The sequence below is a fragment of the Branchiostoma belcheri genome, unplaced genomic scaffold (genome assembly GCF_001625305.1).
Source record: "Branchiostoma belcheri isolate BF01 breed outbred unplaced genomic scaffold, Haploidv18h27 scaffold71, whole genome shotgun sequence".
Taxonomy (NCBI): Eukaryota; Metazoa; Chordata; class Leptocardii; order Amphioxiformes; family Branchiostomatidae; genus Branchiostoma; species Branchiostoma belcheri.
Window position 1 is genome coordinate 461818 of NW_017804365.1, and position 16483 is coordinate 478300.

At 40.7% G+C, this 16483-nt stretch overlaps 2 protein-coding genes across 3 annotated transcripts in view; one reads left to right on the forward strand and one right to left on the reverse strand.

Annotated features, from left to right (window-relative positions):
* The window catches only part of LOC109484886 (fibrous sheath-interacting protein 1-like), a 50201-nt gene extending 44865 nt beyond the window's left edge, over positions 1-5336 (reverse strand). The window contains exons 1-4 of the mRNA XM_019788241.1: positions 5221-5336; positions 4074-4279; positions 1750-1975; positions 489-625 (exon numbers count right to left, since the gene is read on the reverse strand). Coding sequence (XP_019643800.1) covers positions 489-625; positions 1750-1975; positions 4074-4241 — 531 coding nt within the window. The 5' untranslated portion in view covers positions 4242-4279; positions 5221-5336. The remainder of the gene's footprint in view (positions 1-488; positions 626-1749; positions 1976-4073; positions 4280-5220) is intronic.
* Positions 5337-5517: 181 nt separating this feature from the next.
* Positions 5518-16483, forward strand: part of LOC109484918 (bifunctional lysine-specific demethylase and histidyl-hydroxylase NO66) — a 28506-nt gene continuing 17540 nt past the window's right edge. The window contains exons 1-3 of one of the 2 annotated variants that reach the window (XM_019788267.1): positions 5518-5696; positions 6643-6766; positions 7584-7751. In XM_019788267.1, coding sequence (XP_019643826.1) covers positions 5637-5696; positions 6643-6766; positions 7584-7751 — 352 coding nt within the window. In that variant the 5' untranslated portion in view covers positions 5518-5636. Of the gene's footprint in view, positions 5697-6642; positions 6767-7583; positions 7752-11753; positions 12381-16483 lie in introns of those variants that run through there. The other variant, XM_019788268.1, reaches the window with a different exon arrangement.

Genomic DNA, 16483 nt, shown 5'->3' on the forward strand with positions numbered 1-16483 from the left:
TGACCCTATTTATATATATATTGGTCAAGTGTATATATATATATTGGTCAAGTGTACAAAATACTTTTTTGAACCAGGTTGCCCACTACGGCAAAAATTAGGTTGCACATACAATAACACACATGTAAGGGGAAGCCGTTGACAATATTTCTAAAAGCCTTTAGTAACTAGTAATAGCTATTTATACCTAAAATGAAAATGAAAAAGCATCTGCAGGCTACAGTGGTGCAAGCCAAGTGGGCATGATTTTGTGTGTGTGTGGGTGGGGGGGGGCATTCTTAACATTCAAGTAGCACACTGGGCTACCTGGGTTCAATAGTAGGTTGCACCAAGTAAAATTTGGTCATCCAGGGCAACTGGGCAACCAGGTATAACCTGTTGGTTATCCATATATACATGTATATATGGTGATCAGCCCATCTGACTGTATCCTGCCACTTGCTACATAATGTAATCCAGCACCACAGTGTGGCTCATTAAATGATTACCTCAATGGTCTCTTCATTATCCTCTCCTTTACCCTCTCCTTCCTTCTGTCCATCAGTGATGGGCAGTGGAGAGTCTGTCCCACTCTCATTAAGAGAAACATCATCATCATCATCATCAGCTGCTCCATTCCCCCTCCCTGAAACATACAAATCAGGAAGTTAAAGTTTGTGGTAAACTAGTTTGTTTGTTTGTTTGTTTATTTGCATATAATCAGAGAGAAGAACAATAAAATGAACAAATTACAGTAAAATAGGACATGCAGTGGAAAGATAAGAAGCCATAATGGCTTGTCCGTGATCTTCCCCCGACTAAATTAATTGACAACTGTAATAATGGTAACAAATCAAATGGTAATAAATAACAATGAGTAATTGAAAAATTTGATCAATGTGATAACGGTAACAAATCAAATAGTAACAATAAATAACAAAAGTAATTGGTAAGTAACGTTAATTATAAATGATATGTTAAAAAAATAAGACGGAGGTTTAACTGAAGTACAAACATAAGCAAAAAAAATTGAAGCAATAACTCCAGAATATTTAAATGAATTTATATTTATTTATCATTTATATAAATGAACTAGAAATGTAACAATTGCAAAGTAAATACATAATGTTTACCTTCACTCGGTCTAGCGGCTCTAGCCCATCTACTGCTCTGTTTATTCTTACTATGTACTTAAACAAATTTATAATGTGTGGTGACCAGCCTCTCCAACTGTATCCTGCCACTTGCTACATAATGTAACCCAACACCACAGGGTGTCTGCTACAGCATCAGTTACCATGGTGACAACCTTCTGGTTCAGGTCATTGATCTCTTTTGTTTGTTTCCTTCTACAAAGATACACAAAAATCATGTGAGACACCCTGTGGATTCATGTGGCGTAATGTTCGAGTGCTTGGCTCAGACCCAAGAGGTCCTGGGTTCGAATCCTGCCTGATGCAACTGATCTTGTGCCCTTGGGAAAGGCACTTTACACGACTTTCCTCACTTCAATCAGGTGCAAATAAGTACCTACATTCCGATTCGGTTAGAGACGTCCCTCTGATAGAACGTTAAATGGAGGTCCTGTGTTTGGGAGAGCCACACCCCAAGAAAGTTAAGAACCTGCGACACTTATTGAAAAGAGTAGGCGTCCTTCCAGGTGTGAGTGGTTCAAACCTTATAGTCTGGTCTTACGCAGCTTGTACTTGCATGTGTGTTACGCCTAAAAAGGCGGCTTACCGGTTATGTGAAACAAATAAACATACAAACCTATAGGAATGAGTTGGCTGGCTGCGATGGACTTCTGTGCAGCCTCCACGCCGGCCTTGTAGGCTTCCTCCATGTGCCGGCCCAGGCTGAGGGCACCGCTGCGGTCATACTGCGGGACGTCCGACAGTTCACTGGACAGTCCGTACCTGGAGCTCTCCTCCCCGCTCTCACTGGCAGAGTCACCCGAAGACAGGTACTCTTCAAGTTCTATGTCCTCTTCCTCATACTGAGAACAAGAAAGCATGGTGAAAAATCAGTCGAAATTTTGCAAAATGCAGGGCTAAAAATCCTTTTCCTACATACCTGTACGACCTAGTATGATAAAGTCTCAGTGATATGACGTCATATGGTAAATCTAAGAACCTTTGGCAGCAGTTTAATTTTTTCAGTTTTCACAGTGACCTCTGCACACAAACTTTCAATTAATGTGACCTAAAACAATACTTCTTATCTGGAGGTAATGACATTAAAAGCAGTGGAGGTTCTGGGCTGAGGATTTCCAGTCACCCCAGATCCCAGCATGGACTCGACACAAACACACAAACTATCAATTAACATGACCTAAAACAATACTTCTGTCCCAGATGAACAGTTCAACTGTAAGTACCTGCAGTAGTGGAGGTTCTGGTGTGAGGATCTCCAGTGACCCCAGGGATGTTCCAGTGTGGACTCGACACAAACAAACAAACTATCAATTAACATGACCTAAAACAATACTTCTGTCCCAGATGAACAGTTCAACTGTAAGTACCTGCAGTAGTGGAGGTTCTGGTGTGAGGATCTCCAGTGACCCCAGGGATGTTCCAGTGTGACTCGACACAAACAAACAAACTATCAATTAACATGACCTAAAACAATACTTCTGTCCCAGATGAACAGTTCAACTGTAAGTACCTGCAGTAGTGGAGGTTCTGGGGTGAGGATCTCCAGTGACCCAAGGGATATGCGCGGATATTCCAGTGTAGACTCAACACAAACACACAAACTATCAATTAATGCGACCTAAAACAATATTTCTGTCCCAGATGAACTGTAAGTACCTGCAGTAGTGGAGGTTCTGGTGTGAGGATCTCCAGTGACCCAAGGGATATTCCAGTGTACATGTAGACTCAACACAAACACACAAACTATCAATTACTAGTAACGTGTCCTAAAACAATACTTCTGTCCCGAATGAACTTACAGTGCCTGCAGTAGTAGAGGTTCTGGTGTGAGGATCTCCAGTGACCCCAGGGATGTTCCAGTGTAGACTCGACACAAACACACAAACTACTAGTATCAATTAACGTGACCTAAAACAATACAAATGTACTTCCATCCTAGAAGTTATGAACATACCTGAAGTAGTGGAGGTTCTGGGGTCAGGATCTCCAGTGAGCCAAGGGATGTTCCATTGCAGACTTGACAAAAACACACAAACTATCAATTAACGTGTCCCAAAACAATACTTCTGTCCCGGATGAACTTACAGTCTCTGCAGTAGTGGAGGTTCTGGTGTGAGGATCTCCAGTGACCCCAGGGATGTTCCAGTGTGGACTCGACACAAACAAACAAACTATCAATTAACATGACCTAAAACAATACTTCTGTCCCAGATGAACAGTTCAACTGTAAGTACCTGCAGTAGTGGAGGTTCTGGTGTGAGGATCTCCAGTGACCCCAGGGATGTTCCAGTGTAGACTCGACACAAACAAACAAACTATCAATTAACATGACCTAAAACAATACTTCTGTCCCAGATGAACAGTTCAACTGTAAGTACCTGCAGTAGTGGAGGTTCTGGGGTGAGGATCTCCAGTGACCCAAGGGATATGCGCGGATATTCCAGTGTAGACTCAACACAAACACACAAACTATCAATTAATGCGACCTAAAACAATATTTCTGTCCCAGATGAACTGTAAGTACCTGCAGTAGTGGAGGTTCTGGTGTGAGGATCTCCAGTGACCCAAGGGATATTCCAGTGTACATGTAGACTCAACACAAACACACAAACTATCAATTACTAGTAACGTGTCCTAAAACAATACTTCTGTCCCGAATGAACTTACAGTGCCTGCAGTAGTAGAGGTTCTAGTGTGAGGATCTCCAGTGACCCAAGGGATGTTCCAGTGTAGACTCGACACAAACACACAAACTATCAACTAACGTGTCCTAAAACAATACTTCTGTCCCAGTAAGTACTAGTACCTGAAGCAGTGGAGGTTCTGGTGTAAGGATCTCCAGTGACCCCAGGGATGTTCCAGTGTAGACTCGATACAAACACACAAACTATCAACTAACGTGTCCTAAAACAATACTTCTGTCCCAGTAAGTACTAGTACCTGAAGCAGTGGAGGTTCTGGTGTGAGGATTTCCAGCGACCCCAGGGATGTTCCAGTGTAACTCCTCCTGGAGGAGGCACTACTGAGGGACACTCTGCTGTCAGGACGGGACCGACCGGACCGGGCCGGTTTAGTGATGTTCTCCAGACTGCCTCGAGTGATGTCCATGGTTTAATTTTTAGTTCGTCATGTCTCTGTTTTCAATGCTGAAAAATGGAAATAGGTTCCTGTCGATAAGAATTTTGCACTACTGACAGGATGTTCCTGCTTGACTGGCATGTAGTAATCTCCAAGCAGATCTTATCGTGGCAATGGCTGTAAGCCTGTAACCACTGGCCAAAGGCTTAATGGTCACTCATGCGGCCAAATTAAGCATTGCCACCGCCGTAGGATATGCTTGGAGATTATGGCACAGTTGTGACGGCTAGTGCGGCTCCCATATGGGGGGCCCGCATGCCCTTTTCTGTAGAGCGTAATCGGCCGTTTTAATTCTACGTAGAGCGTAGACAGACCGCTCTAATTCAACGTAGAGCGTAGTTGGCGCATTTTGCATAGAGCGTATTCACCGTTTTAATTCCACGTAATGCGTTGTAGCCACATGGAATTTATCGTAAAGCGTAATCGAGAGGTTTCTGTGTGGAGCGTTGTCGGGACCCCCCATGCAGGCCCCCATATGGGGGTAATTATGATGATGACTAATTGTCAAAATGCCGAATTCTCCTAATTCAGCAGTCTTCTTCAGCATAGTGATGAGTCTACTGTCTATTACACATGCACACGGAACATACACATACACATGCACATGGAACAGAAGCCTGGTATTTTCAATAAAAAAAAAAAACTTACAAATCACATCTGCTTGAGACCAAATCGTTATTTTAAAGCGGTTTAAAACGGAATTTCTGAAACATCAATTGGCATTAGGCTTGAATATTAATTACTTCGTAAATCAAGGAGCTTTTATGTTGTGTCAAAGATTTTAAATCAGAAGATAATGCTCGAGCTCTGAGACCATAATTTTATGAAAAGAAATCTGATGCCAAACTAAAACATAACACATTTTGACACAGTTTTCGATCAATTTCCTCTTAGTGTTGAACGTTACCGATTTCCACAAGCCTATAACGTACCACAAGTGATAACTTACGTGAAACTAACGCTTCGTAGACGACGTAAGCTGGATAGAAACCCGAAAACAAAAATTTTGGCGTCACATCTCCAGCAGCAACGAAATATTTTCCGCCATTTTCTTGACCTCTGATCTGCGAGCTGCCCCACGGGAAAAATAATATCTGACATTTCTAAATTTCTTACACACGTAACGTTGCATTAATTTCTTTTGTATGGAAGATATTAAGTAAAATATCGCCAAAAAGAAAAGAGTTTTCTTTTCCCTGTTTTTATTTTTTTTCCAAAAAAGATAAAGCTTGTTGAGGTCAAAGGTTACAGAGGTCAGTTATTTTTTTGGCGGCACAGACGACTAAGCTAGTCAGACAAAACGTGCGCTAATTCGCTAATTAGGGACGTTTTATGATTAGCATAGCATTATTCGTCTGAACAAAAATGGCCCAAAACATCCCAGCAAAGAGGCAGTCGGCATTCGGTGTCTTTGTCAAGTCTAAGGTAGACATGAATGTGGTCTAAGTTGCCCAAGTGTGTGTGCGTGTGTGTGTGTGTGGGGGGGGGATGAGTAGAATAAAGTCAACAAATATATTCCATGTGGTTGGGGGGGGGGTGCTTATAAAAAGATATGGGTAGACAAAAAAAATCACCATATTTCAGACATGTGTTCCTTTTTTCATTCGTACCGAGTTGTACCCATGACAATCCATAATACAAATTATTATGAAATCATTGAATGAATAATTGAAAAATATGTGTCGAGACATAATTTGACAGAATGATATATATTGTCATTTGACTATATGCTAAGTTGCATGTGTTGTCATATATTACTCGTATATACTCATATAACTTTGTAACATAAATAACACTACAGTGTATGGAGGTTTTGTTTTCGGTGTAGTTGTTTGTTTGCTTATATCTCCATACTTATTTGAATCAAATATTTGAATCCAGTAGAGCCACTGGAAGTGAGGGAGAAAATGGTGTAAGCACAGACTGACAGGAAGGTCAAATTGGAGATGAAAATTGTCTCCCTCAAACCTCAATAATGAATAATGAATAAAGCAAAAAAAATTACATTTACTCGTAATGCTTCGTCACAGAAGTTTGAAATAGAATTATTAATAATGTTTATAGAAGGAAAACATATTGCATATTGTTTTTGCTCTGTTTCTTCTTCTTCAAACACAAAAGCTCAATGACCTGAATCAGACGTCTGTCACCATGGTAACTAGTGTTGGGTTACTAGTACATCATGTTGCAATTTTGTAGCAGGAGGGATTTAGACTCTGTCACCATATATATGAATGTGTCTGAGTAAGAATTAACAGATCAGACAATATGCGAAGGTAAACATTATTAATTTGCTTTGCAAATGTTATCTTAGTACATGTAGTTTTCAATTTCTTTTTTTATTCTTCGTTCTTGAATTATTTGTTCGCAGGCAAAAGGACCCACTGTTCAACAGATAGGTGTGACAAAGACACCCAAGACTCCTCTAAAGATGAGACGTCTCAGCCTGAGGAAGTCCACTCGGAAAATCAAGCAAGCCCTGAAGGGAAAGTCAGGTCTGTTTGTTTCTTTTTGTTTGTTTATTTTGCATAACCAGTAAACCACCTTTAGGCATAATGCACTGGCAGTTTTGTACAGTAAGTACATGTATAAGCTGCTTAAGACTAAACTTTGAACCACGCACAGCAGGAAGGTCCCATACTCTTTTTGGTAAGTGCAGTGTGGTCTTTATGTAAAAATTAAGTTTAAATTGACACTGATACTTGTCACAGGGCTCGAAATACTGGGTGCATGTGCACCTTAGTGCACCCAAAATTGTAGCTGTGCACCCAATTTTTTTTCTGTAGGTAATTATGTAGGCAATATTTTTGTAGGTATTTTTGTACATATTAAATGTATACAGTAATACTGGATATTCTAAGTGTCAGAAAATCTTTGTTGTACTTGTAATGTTTAAGATTTTGAAGTTAGCTCCCATTTCAGATTTAAGCTTAGAAGAGAAGCAGTAAGATCTGCAATTAGGTTTTGTTTTGAGGTGCACCCCAAATTCTGTGCACCTAAATTTTTAGGTTGGGTGCACCAGTGCACCAATTCCCAAAAATGAATTTTGAGCCCTGTGTCATAATTATAACTTGGGTCAGCACAGGCAGACTCAGCTGGTAATGGCTGACCCACCAAAAATATAGACATAATACAAGAATGTAATATAAAATACAAGTCCTGCAATGCAATCAAAGAAACTGAATTCAATGTAGGTGTAAAGTGCATTTCCCAAGGACACAACAGTGGGACCTGTCAGGGATTCGAACCCAGAACCTTCAGATTCTGAGTGAACAACCCTAACCACAGTACCACCTTGCCTCCTTCTGCCAGGTTCCCAACCCGTGGCTACACACAGGGACATGCCTGTCTCACAGAACACAGGACAGGGAGAGGATGGGGTGAAACTGAAGGGGTACAAGATGAAAACAAGCCCGACAACAACAACAACAAGAGTGCAACAACCACAGCATACAGGAGGTGCAGAGGAAAACAGTCTTGGTATGCTCTGTCAAAGTTTGGTATTACTTTTTTGTTTGTTGTACTTAACCGGTAAACTGGTTTTAGATGTAACACGTAAGTTTTATGTCTAACCTTCATCTACATATATTTTTTTATACTTATAATTTTAGTCCTTTAAATTCCTAAGGCCTAGGAAAAAATGTTGTGTTTCCAGACCGACCCTAGAAAAAACTGCCGACCCTAGCCCATTTTTTGTGTGGACCCCTGCAAGGGACATAAAATTTTTCGAGCTGCTGGACTTTTTCTAGCCTCATGACCAGAGTGATGAAACAATGTACAAATTTTTTTCCAACATTGACATTGACGATATATCAGCTCGATTTTGTGTCATATGGCAACTATTGCGTCTTATTTGCTACTTCTCAAATACGGTAGGGACAAACTACCGGTAGCCTGTGTTACACGGGCGGCAACTTCGGGGCGGCCGGCCGCCAGGAGCGCGATTAGTCAGGCTAAAACTACCGGGTATCGATGCCAGATAAGATAATGGCACTGCCTGCCAGGAAAATGCGTTATTTCAGCGACATACGGCGGGTGTCATATTCTGCCATACGTAGTGGACCCAACATTCAGAGATTGGGGCGTGTCTGTTCTAATTGACAATGAATTCCTGCTGTGTTTGCTAATTAGGTGGATAGTAGCATGTGGGAGACTCTTGAATATTGGTATTGGTAAATAATTGGTTCTCACTCAGGGCTGGGTGCATGTGCACCTTAGTGCACCTAAAATTGGAGCTGTGCTCCCAATTTTTCTGCACTCAAAATATTTTTGTACGTATTTTTGGCATACAAGTGTCAGAAAAATAATAAAATCTTTGTTGTAAGTTAGCCCCCATTTCAGATTCAAGCTCAGAAGAGAAGCAACAAGATATGTAGTTTTTGTTTTATATGGTGCACCCAAAAAATGTTTTGTACACCTAATAATATTTTAGGTTGGGTGCACCTATTCCCAAAAATGAATTTCGAGCCCTACCACTGTCCTAGGTTCTTGAGTAGTAGCAAACGTCTAGTGACAGAAGCATTCTGCGCTTGCACACGGCCACGCTAGGCCGTCCTTTCTTCACTGCTGCCCCGACCCTCAGCCCAGCTGCCTCAGCCATGCCGTCTATCTGCAATTAAAAGCAAGAGAAAATGCAAGGGTTGCGGCCAGCTCGCATGGGACCATCCCCACGGACTGACGGGGAAGTATTGTACGGGGATTCCGCCATCTACCGAACATGTGGAGGTTTCGCCGACAGAACCAGATCTGGAGACGCTTCAGGGACAACACGCAGCCCTAACGGCAGCTCTACAAAAAGCCAAGCTGGCTAAGGAAGTCCAGGAGATGCAGCCGCATTCCTCGTTGCTTTGTTTGGGATCAAACAATCACTAGACAACACTGATGCACCCATTTTTGTTACATGTACTTAGAAACAAACTCTTTGACAAATGCTTCTGTTCAAACTCATTAAAAAGTCCCAAATCCTGTCCAACTGAATCAGTTCTGTTAACAATCATTATGTATGTACCAAGATTTGCTTTCTAGTGGCATTTTCATGTTCTGACTGCATAAAACAAATACATTTCAAATTGTTGGCTTTATTGGCCCATGGTTAAAAACATACTTTCAAACTACATATTGAAACTGGAAGACACTAACATTTTGTAAATATTGTAACTTGCATAGACCTATAAGATATACATGTAGGACGAGTGATTTTAGTGATAGATTGTTTAGCAATGAGAGATATGAACTGTGTATGTACAGAACCTATTCCCCTATTTAATACACATAAGCACTGTAGAAAAATTTATAATCCTAATGCAACTAGAGAAATCTTCCATCGAATTCCATATCTGTTCTTTTGAATTTAACTAATTTGTTAGTTAAATTTTGTACCTGTTAACTGTGCCTGTTCATCGTGTTTCGTTGTTTACTTATCCCGGTGGTGTGGCAAAAATGTACAATAAAGGTCGTCATTCATATGTAAGGCCACACCAATTTAATTTGTTGGTTCTCGGATTCGCCTCTTCGTTTTTTTCTGATTTGCAAAAAAAAAAAAAAATTTGATTCTGGTCCTGAATCAAATGAAAAATGCTCATGTTTTGCCCCCAACAGTTGAGGAAAGTCCTTTTCTTCCTAGTTGTTACAGTTTTCCCATCTATCATTGCAGTGGTTTGATTAAAAGTTCAAAATTCAATGTTTAAATTTTAACCCAGCCTTTTGTGTTGACTTCATGGCTCATTTTGTAGCATTTAAGCCTATAATAGGATGCCTAGACCTGTTTTTATTTTTATTTTTTTTCGCCCTGTCGCTTCATATTTTTTCTGAAAAAATCAGAGAACCAACAAATTAAATTGGTGTGGCCTAATATACAAATATAAACCAGATGGAGCCTATGTATAGTAACTAGGAATAACAACAACCAGATTTCTGATGGAAATGTCCATGTCATGCGCCAAATCAGTTTCCAAAAAAAGTTTTAGTGTATTTAGAACTGTACTGCTCGAAATTGCAGCGTTATCGTAATTGGTCAGCAGAATCTGTTGGACATCGGAAATACATTCGCCGAAGCGAATACAAGTCTCTTGTCCACAGAAACAGCGCCGGCCCTTACCACCCACCTGCTTCACTTTTTTTCTTGAAGACAGTTTCGAGGTGAGTGGGGTCGTTGTTATTGGTTTCCGTTACCTCTCCTAGAAACCAGCCTTCATTGTAGGCAATGGCCACGAAACAACCAGAGCGGAGTTGGTCTGCCGCCGGAGTAAAGTCGTCTTCAGTGTTGTCATCAGCACCATTGACTATCTCTGTCTCAGAGGGGTCGTCAATCCAGATTTCAGAGTCATCGTTGCCGTCATCGCTGGATGTTCTCTTTTTCTCTCCAGTGGGCGGCAACAAAAATACTGGTAGGATTTGCGAAATATTTGTACACAGTACAGTTATTGAGAAACTATTTTAACATTTTCAATCGATTGTTATTCTCTCAACTGAACAACAACACTCAACATCACTTGTGAATCGTGTTTACTCAAAGCTTTCAAACCTACGAACTTTGGTTGATGAGTGTGACATACTAGTAGTTGATTGAGCTGAGCTTCATCGATTGTACGATGGAACATCGGGTATTTGATTAAATATTAGCAATGACAGTGAAAACCGAGGCTGTGAATGAATTCCACAGTCCTTGGAATGATGATGATGATAAGGGAATCAGAATACATGTATTACATACGTTAACGAGTTATGCAGTTATGGGTGCCCACTTGCACCTGACAGAGTTACTCATATCCCAGATGCTTGGGTTGGCAAAGTTTGATTAAAAAAGCACAGATTTTTCATTAGAATGTAAAGTACGGTCTAAAATAAAGTGTTGTTCATCTTCTATTCTATTCATGTTACAGTATTGACATCTGGAGAGGAATGTAGTAATATGCCTTCCCTTTAGTTAGTTAAATAATTTTTAAATCTAATGATACTGGATAAAGTTTTAATTACAGTCAACATCCGAAAAATCTTTCTACAAACAATACCTATGTGTAATATAAAAATCGTATGTATTTCATTTTCACCACTTCCAACCAAGGAGGTTAAATCCAAGGAGGTTGAATACAAGTATTTAACCTTGTTCCAACCTTGTTCCAACCAAGGCTCCTTGTTCCAACCAATGAATGAATGAATGAACTTTATTGCTCAACAATGGTACAAGGTACAATGTGTGGCAGTATTAAAATCCATACAACAATACTACAAAACTTTACTTACTACAAACTACTATCTAAACAGTATTTGAGTAACCATATGATCATGTACTGATGATATGTTCTCGCTTATGGAATAAAGTGTACAGAAATTGACCTACGTAAGCAGATACAAGGCAGGCACGGGGACATGCTGCGTTGCCCTCCCTTGGGACCTGCTCACACATATGGTTACAGTTTGCATCAGAGCAGCATGGACCACGTAAGGTAGTAACGGTATGGCCGAGAAAGATCCCGTAATTGTTCACTACTCGACAACCGGAGAACTTCTGCAGCGGCCGGTGGACATTCTAACTCACGAAGAAACAGGACGGCTGGGGATCAGCCTTGTTCAGCTTCGGGCAGATTCCAAAGAGCGCCCAAGTCATTGCGAGATCATCATATCTTTGTTTGCAACAGGCGAGGGAGGGCACTTCTACTGTCCATTCCCGGGGTGTACAGCAAGGACTACACACCGATACAAAATAGCCGAACACTTGAGGAGGATCCACACCGGACCCCATTTCTGTCCTGGCTGTGGAACACTGTACGCAAAGTTGCCGGGATTAAAACGGCATATGACAAGAAAAGGACACGTCGCTAGCCAGGAGGACTCCGTTCTTCAAACGTGGCGGGAAAATGCTGTAAAAGAATTCCTCTTGTCGACCTGCGATGTATTCGCGGCTGAGATTCAGAAACGTATGTTGTAAACTTAATGTTGTTTTTGGCCACATCCTGGAATCTGGGTACAAGTGACTTGATATATTATTACCAGCAGAAGCAAGCAAGCAAGACAACCTTCCTGATATTGTCTCCCGTCAGACTTTCGTCGTGGCAAAGCTTGCAAAGTTTAGCGTCAGTCTCGCTGCGGGAGATTCCTGCCATGTTCTCGGTACGTATTTTCTGGCAAATTGCTGCACAATCGTTTTGTAACGTTAATATTGCTTGTAATGGAATTTCCCACAAACCCCCTAGCCTCCACCAGGCCTTTCTACAGGAATACGGATTGTAGAATTCGGCAAAAAAAAAAGAGAGTAAAATTGGCCAAGGGAGTCTGCCCGCGAGGAGTAAAAGTTAGTTTCTTTCCCTGCGCGGTCAGTCAAACCTAACGCGTTAGATCTCGGCCAAACTCCAGCGTAGTTAGTCTGGTAGAGACTACAAACCCCCCGAAATTGAATGGTGTGATAACGTGGTTGTAGCATGTATGAGTCTTATTAGACTTGAATGATCTTGAATGAAAGTTCAGCTGCCAAGATTAAACTAGCCTGGCCGGGTGCCACTTGGATTTTGGAAAAAACAAGTGCTTTTGAAAAAGCTGTCGTTTGCCCATCTAGTCTGAGACGTGTAGTGTTGGAAACTTCTCGAGGAAAGTGAAATCGTCAGTTTACTCGGTATTTCTTACACGTGCTGGTGTGATGATGAGTCTGGTATTTGGATACTAGGCTGTACAGGAGAGAGTTCTTGTCATCTGGTAGTTGTGTGGACACATATTTGTCTATGAATTCAGGTGCACTTTGTTTTCCTTCAATGGTATCAAGGTCAGGCGCGTTTTCAACCCAGAACATGCAGTGCAAATGAGGTGACCCTCTCGTTTGAAACTCGATACGAATCCAGTGGTCTCCGATTTCACCGATAGGATGTTGTGGACTGTTCAGTATGAAGCGTAGAAGTGCATCAGTGCGTCGGTTGAAATGGATGGCACACATGACAGGGTCTGATCTCATCAGGTTCCATTTTTCTTTTTGTGGTAGGGCTTTTGCTTGCTCATATGTCAGATTAGGATTGAGAGTCATGAATAGCTCTGGCCAGTTCAAGTCATTTGCTGAGACAGTGATGAACCATGTTGGAGGGCCAATTGTGTTGATTTTTGCCAGTAGGTTAAGCAGTTGGTCTTTGAAGTATGCTGCTGTTCCACGAATGTTCTTCATAAAAGTGTATGATGTATTTTTCAACGTCTTCATCAATATTCTGACGCAGATCACCTGCTGTCAGTGGTTGTGACGCAGATTGTGAGCTCGCATTATGTTGCTTCTGCATTCTACATACAATTGATATCTGATTGTACAGTTTCTTTATTTCAAATGTGTTCAAAGCAAAGAACAGCCATGGTATGTTTTTCCTCCAGCAAGGATTGATATTGAGCAGTCGAGACTGAAAGTATTGTAAGTCTGTCATATGTGTATCACGTGTGTGTTGGCAGCCATTACGACCATAGGGATACAGCTGTGGGAAGCAGTGTTCCTCTAGATCTTTGTCTTTGAAAATACTTTGCGGTGTTGATGTAAGACGGGGAAGTGATATCACTGGTACATTTCCAGTTGCATTTTGTAACAGACTTTGTAAGGGTAGATTTGGATTGATATAATCACAAGGACAAGCAGAGAGTTCCGTAACAGTACTTACAGTGTTTGAGGGATTGGTATTATCAATGTCTTGAGCAAGGAATTCACTTGAATTGTCTTTCCAGTCTTCAAATGAAGCCATATTCACATTGGAGTAAAGATGGTTATGCTTTAAGAGCCATGTGAGACCTTCAGTCATATAGGCAAATCGTACAACATGTTGTGGATCATTTCCTTGTGCTCAGTATCAGAAGGATGTACTATTACAACTCCTGATGTATCTTGACAGCGTGGCAACAGATTGCAGGTTGTTTCAATGTTGGTAGGAAAGCTAATAGCTTGACCTTGTTCACCAAATTGTCCCCCAGGTAAGACAACCAATTTGATAAATGTGTACTTTAGACTGATAAGTCGTGTTTCCATTCTAGTGAGCTGTTTAAGGCATGCTGGGATGTCACCTGGATCCATATCATTGGTCCACGCATTGGGAATTGGTTTCTGTTTTTCAAGACAATTTGAACAGTTTGAACACAAATGGTATTGAGTAGAGTTTTCATCTTGATGCATGTATTTCTCAAGCATTTCATGAGTTATCGGAATATTGGAACTTTGCACCTGATCATGGAACAAGTGTTTTCTACATACAATACAATAGTACTTTGGTTGTTGCTGTATGTAACAATGGAATGCTGGGAATTGTGATTTGTGTTGCTCATTTCTGCAGTCAGTATTTTATGTGCTATGTCTGTTTACATATTGATCAGCAGTTTTCTGCCTTTTATAGTCACGGCTCTTCTTACGATTTTGAGATCTTTTCTGAGGACTCTCGTTAGCTTTTCTAGTTTTGTATCTTGATTTCTCATTTTCAAATCTTTGAGCCTTTTGCTCAGGAGTTTCTGTTGCTTTGTTTTTTGTGCGCCTCCTCTTTTGCTGGTCCAGTATTTTCAGCTTTTGTTCAGTGTATCTGATTCTTTCATTTTCAAGCTCATCTGTCTTTTGCTTAGGTGTTTTTGCTGCCTTTTTATTTTTGTTCCTTTGTCTGCGACATGCAAGTCTTTCCATTCTTTGCTCACTAGTCTCAGCTGCTTTTTTAGCTTTGTTACTTTGTCTGCGACATGCATTTCTTTCCATTCTTTGCTCACTAGTCTCTGCTGCTTTTTTAGCTTTGTCAGTTTGTCTGCGACGTGCAAGTCTTCCCATTCTTTGCTCATTTGTCTCTGCTGCTCCTTTTAGCTTTGTACATCTTTCTGCGATATGCGTTTCTTTCCATTCTTTGCTCATTTGTCTCTTTTGCTTTTTTAGCTCTGTACATTTTGCGGCGATATGCATTTCTTTCTATTTTTTGTTCAATGGTCTGTTCTGCTTTTGTAGGTTTGTACATAGCCGTTGGCTTTGGCCCTTTGTCTTCTTTTTGTTTGGTATTTACTGGAAATGTCATCAGCTCCTCTGAGTCATTGTCAGCAATAGTATTCATTGATTCATTCTTTAGACTGGAACTGCTAGTAGTCAGTTCAAATTGCGAATGCTGTGTAAAATTGCATACTTTGTTTGGACATTGCAATTTTTCTGTTGTGGACCTAGACTCTCTTTCTGTTACTTTTGAGTTGTTGTGCAAATGCACATTGCTCTCAGTTACAATATCACTGTGCAGACAACAAGAATCGCTTGAAGACTGTACATTTTCTGTTTGCACTGGTACGACCTCAAAATAACATGTTGGTCTTGTATTTTCATTAAGCTGTTGCAAGAACTGAAGTAAGTTACTCAAAGACATGTGCATACTAAGTGTAGAAGCACCATCACCATCAGGCAATGCCGTTTTATTATTTCTGGCATGAGAATCGTATACAAAGTATCTGTTATTAGTATGGAATAGTGCTACAGTTGAACCTGCCAATGCAGATGCAGTTATGAACAAACATGTATCAGATCTAGTAAATGCTTCAAGCAGGGCAGTCTGCAATGTATAGTATGGATAATCTGCTTCTGTGCTGAATATATCTCCCGTGAAAGCTTCTTCAATAGAAATATGTACAGTAGTGTTGTTCAGTTCCAAGTATTCTGGGAGATCATTAATTGACAAGTAGTCTACAGTAGGTGGCAGTGAGGTCAATATGCAATTGTAAAGTTCATCGCCTTGAAACAAAACAGAATCAAGATCAGTGCTGATCCAGGAATTCAAGTCTTTATAACTACTGTGATATGCAATGGCTATCAGAGCATTTGAGGTGCATTGTCTACCTCTACTTCTTTCATTGAATATAAAATCGCCTTGGTGATAATATGCTGACAATACAGCGTCACACATAGTCCACAATTGTATCAGTTAGTGGTTTTCCTTCATAGTTATGTACGTGGTTTGTGCTTTGCTAATGTACATGTAATCAACAGTTTCAAGTGTGCTTCAGGATCATCAGTCAGAGCAAACATACAGCTTGCTTGAAGAGTTCTAGCAATGTGAACTTTTAATAGGAGTACAAGTTCAGTACAAGTGTACAGTCTGCTCAAGGGCAGTTTTAGTGTGACATTGAACTTTGTTCAGCACAAGTGTCTGCACAAGGGCAGTGTGACAAATGTCCAGTGCACGTATAGGGTTTGCTCAAGGGCAATGTGAAGAATTAAATGTTCAGCACAGGTGTGCAGTCTGCTCAAG